Source organism: Miscanthus floridulus, unplaced genomic scaffold (assembly GCF_019320115.1).
Source record: "Miscanthus floridulus cultivar M001 unplaced genomic scaffold, ASM1932011v1 fs_286_1_2, whole genome shotgun sequence".
Lineage (NCBI taxonomy): Eukaryota > Viridiplantae > Streptophyta > Magnoliopsida > Poales > Poaceae > Miscanthus > Miscanthus floridulus.
Window position 1 is genome coordinate 54,717 of NW_027096518.1, and position 4,589 is coordinate 59,305.

At 53.6% G+C, this 4,589-nt stretch overlaps 1 protein-coding gene across 1 annotated transcript; it reads left to right on the forward strand.

The window, feature by feature from the left end:
* Positions 1-1,994: 1,994 nt before the first annotated feature.
* On the forward strand, positions 1,995-3,356 carry LOC136531134 (dof zinc finger protein DOF1.1-like). Its single transcript, XM_066523844.1, has one exon. The coding sequence runs from the start codon at positions 2,137-2,139 to the stop codon at positions 3,130-3,132; it is 996 nt and encodes a 331-aa protein (XP_066379941.1). The 5' UTR covers positions 1,995-2,136; the 3' UTR covers positions 3,133-3,356.
* The last annotated feature ends 1,233 nt before the right edge of the window (positions 3,357-4,589 follow it).

Consider the following 4,589-nt stretch of genomic DNA (forward strand, 5'->3'; position numbering starts at 1 on the left):
TGTCACACTCCCATCCCAGTGACCCAGTCCCAGAGCTAGCTAGCTAGCTAGCGGCTAGCCAGAGAGCTAGCAGGCTTGCTCGCACGCACAAGCAAGTCAAATTTGGAGTTTATGGTTCGGTTTACGCCCTTAATGGCGCATGATTAGGACCTGCTGGAGGGAGATGGGATGGATCGCGTAGCGGTTAGTGTACCTCACGGAACCACATGGGGACTGGCCGCGGTTTTTCCATGCGCACAGCCGGCCGGCGACCGGGACTGTCCATCCAAAATGTACTGTGGGGTTGGAATGTAGTGTCCCGGCTATCCCCATCGAAAGCAGAGGCGACCTGCTGCAACTGCAAGGCAACAAAAGGCCACGGGCCCGGCCGGGTAAATGCACGGGCCTGGGCAGCGCGGCAGCAAGTGGCTTGCCGAGACCCGGGAGGCGTCCGCACCGCACGGTGGCCACCCGGCGATCGGTCGACGCCCCACGGACCACGGGTGCGCACATTCACCTGTCAGAGCCGTGTGCGCGGGCGTGCGCGAGCCACGCCGGCCGCGAGGACTCAGGATCAGGACACGGCCGGCACGGTGCCGCGCGCCGGTTGGGTGCACCGTACGTGTACCAAACCATCACCAGGAAACGATCGCAACGGATCGATCGGAGCAGCAGTGAGTTGTCACGTCGCGCTCGCTCGCTCTGCACTGTGCGCGTACGCGGCAGCCTTCCCTTGTTAGATGCCGTGTCGTGGTATCAGGTTACTGTATCAGGGCTAGCTGCAGGCCCCGCCGACGTACGGCCTCGCCGGGCGCCAGGCGATCGGCAGCGCACGTAACTGTCTGCTCCTGTTAAAGCACATCATCGATCCTGCTCCTGTTCTTTCTACTCTACATCATGCATAAGTTTCGAAGCTCGGGTCTACCTCAGCGTAATAATGACTGGTATCTAATACTCCCTGGCCTATTGAAAACCACCGATTAATTACGTGCATCAGATGAAAGCACCATGCATGTACTTCTGCTCTGTCTCCGATCCTTCCTAGCTACGACAGTAGCAATCCTATACGGCGAAAGTGTCACTAGGAATCGCTGATCAGAAGACGGGTAAGAATTGACCCGCACAGTCCAGCGAGTATGCGAGTGCAGTGGCCACCCGCGGCACACTGCCCTATGCGCCAGCACACGAGTCGACCGGGCAGCGCATGGCGTTGCGTCCCGGGGGATTAACCGTGTGTGGGAGCAGATCCCGCGCCCCCAACAGCAGCGTACCCGTCGAAGTCGAAGGGCCGACGGGCGGGCTCTCCCACGGAAACCAATAACAAACGCGTGTTGGCGGGTTGTTTGGTTTATAAGCGGTATTTTTTTTAAAGTAAATGAACAGTATTTTTTCTTTAACACCAAATCAGTCATCGGTACTTTCAGCTATGACTTATCAGTCAAACAAGCCCAAACAAACAAGGCGTTAGGTGATCCTGAGGGATTCGCTTCCCCCGCACCCCACCAGTCCGGAGGCACCTAGGATTTCACATGGCACGCCAGTGCATGGCGCCGCCACGTGAGTCCCAGCCCCCGGGCCACCGCGCGTCCTGCCCAAACACAGCGCATGCAGCCGCGCCCACCACAGCACAGCACCGTGCGGCCGGTGCGCGCGCTCCCGTGTTCTGCTCTAGCCTGGCCCGGCCGGCGGTCACTTGGGCGCAATCAGGGCTGGATCCAACGGTGGGGGGCTCGAAGCCATACCAGAGCAGTGGAACCCCAAGGCCCACATGAATTTTTAACAGCAGTTAGAGATATGTGTTGTTTAGCCCCTCTAAAAAATTTCGGCTCCGCCACACCGACCACGCCTAGCAGGCCTGTAGCCGCCTCATCTCGTCACTTCGACTCGGGGGGTAAACTCACATGCACATGCACGGCTGGAGCTGGACCAGGAAAAGCTCCCCGCCAGAGCTACGACCACCGTATAAAAACCCCACCACCTCCTCTCCCTCTCGCCCTCGATCGCCCCACCTCCATCTCATCGAATCTCTGGCGTCTCCAAGGTCACCTCCGACGATCCCTCTCACATCACAACATTCTTGGCGAAGATCCTCCCAGCTGCTCGCTCCAAGCTCCAGCTCTGACCACCACCGCGTACGTGGTGGTCTAGCTAGCTAACATGTTCTCTTCACACCACGAGGCCATGCTGCCGTATGCACCGGGGCCACCGCCGTCGCTGCTGGTGGACCGGCGGTACAAGCAGGGCGGCGAGGCGGCGCCCAACTGCCCGCGCTGCGACTCGCCCAACACCAAGTTCTGCTACTACAACAACTACAGCCTCAGCCAGCCGCGCTACTTCTGCAAGGGCTGCCGCCGCTACTGGACCAAGGGCGGCTCCCTCCGGAACGTGCCCGAAGGCGGCGGGTGCCGGAAGAACCGACGGGGCAAGTCGTCCTTGCGGTCGGCGGCGGACTCCATGGTGAGCGGCGGCGGCCGCGATGCGGCGTTCGGCCACCGGTTCCCGGGCCCTGTCCGGCCGGACATGGTCCTGGAAGGCATGGTCGGCAACCCGTCGAACCCAGCTGGCCAGGCGATGCCCGGCGGCGTGCCCGCTGCTGCCGATGGCTCCACCATTGATCTCGCAATGCTGTACGCCAAGTTTCTCAACCACCCGCCGGCGGAGGAAGGTGTCAGTGCCGTGACGCCGGAGTCGGCAGGGCAGGTCGACGAGGCGTTCGACACGTTCAGCGCGTCCAGCGACCTGAGCCCTGCCGTTCTGGCGCCGCTGCAGTTCGATCCGTGCCACGACGGGTTCGGTGAGTGGTCAGGCGGGCCAGTGAGCAGCACTGGCCCCTCGAGTACGGCTAGTACTACCACCGCAACCACCATGCTGTGCACTGACGTGAGCATGCAAGCTGCGTTCGGCGAGCTCAACTTCGCCATGGATCAGAGCTGCTTCGAATCGCTAGGGTTGCCCACGGACGACGTCGTCGGCAACCTCTCGTCGTCGTGGTGTTCGATCGTGCCAGGCTTGTCGATGTTAGAGGACGCCAAGTATGACTCGTTGGATTCGTTCCCTGGCGACGCCCTGAGCCTTCACGAGGGAATGATTAGCGGGACTGATCATGATTGGAGCGTGGATTGCCAAGGATTGGAGGCTCTCTACATGCCGTAACTACACATACGCATGATCAAAATTCTTCTTCTTTTTGCTAATTTGATGTTGTTCTTGTGATTGGTTTCCTACATTTTTCTCTTTTCTTTTCTTTCATTCAATTCGGTTTGGAAGAAATATATATATATATATATATATAGATATGTATGTTTCGAAGAGAGGTACAGTGCGGGACAAGTCGCTCATGTAATTGAATTAAGGATTCGGTATACTTGTGAGATAGATCGAGGCAATGCAATAATGAAGTTTGGAAATACTAGTCTCTATAAGTATATATCTCATAACATGGTGTTACTAGCATCAGTCTTTCTACTGCGCCAGTGCAGAGTTTATTCACAATCTGCAGTTTTTACATGAATGTGGTCGTTGATGAATGCATAGCATGAAAGTTGAAAATGCTCACTGCTTACCGGAAATGCTAGAGAACCTGCAGGAATTTTGATAGTACCATTTACTGAAGAAAACTGGAATTGCAAAGCATATGGATGGCAAACTGATTCGCTTGGAGTCTTGGTCAGAATCATCACACTGTGCGAATGGACTTGGTTATACTAGTTAGGAGAGGAGTAGGTTTATTAACTTCCGAAGCAAATAATACCTTGCATCCCAAGTATTGAACAGGGCATGTGTCCCTTGTCTCCCGTCTGCTCGTCCAAAACGGTTAGTCAAACAAAAGCAGTGTGATCAACTGAGAGGGGAGGAGTAGCTGCCATTGCCTAAATTGTTAGAGAATTGCTTCTACAGAACCATCCAATTCACCTTCATGATGACTTCTTTTATTTCTATTAATACTCCTATTTCATCAATAATCTACAAGTGTTTTTTACGATCCACGGTTAACGTAATTTAAAGGCAGTACTTAGTAGTTAGTCCAGCTGTTCATTCAGTAGCTATACTAGTAAGAATATTCCTGCTCGGGCAGATTTGAAAAAGATCAGTAAGCTACACTGCACTTCATATTCCTTTAGATAAAGTAATAAAAATTTATTGTAGCCGCTTGATCAACCAAGGATACACAAAGCCCTTCACTACTACTACTACAACAACTTAGCAATTGTCTAGCTTACTGCGTTTCGTATGCGTAACGGTTTGTAGTAACATTATTCTTAGGACTCGTTTGGTATGACTCAAACCGCTCTGGCTCCTTACTATAACGCGCAACGAAAGCATAGCCAGTGAAACAAGAGGCTACACAACTTCCTTGTTCATTTTGAAGAAAGATAAAAGACAACTCCTACAGGTCCACCAGACGGGACCTTAGTCGACTGTTCATTCAGTTGCTAGTGAGCATAATCCTGCTGGTAGATTGGAAAAAGATCAATAAGGTACACTACATTTTCGTATTTTTTAGATAAAGTAATTAAAACACTGTAGCTGCTAGCTAGATCTGCCAGTAATACAGTCATTCACTATTACAACCTCGTAGCAATTGGCTGACATACTGGACTTCATATGAA

Excerpts from the sequence above, each read along its gene's own strand:
- LOC136531134 (XM_066523844.1), top strand. The coding sequence starts at position 2,137 with ATGTTCTCTTCACACCACGAGGCCATGCTGCCGTATGCACCGGGGCCA.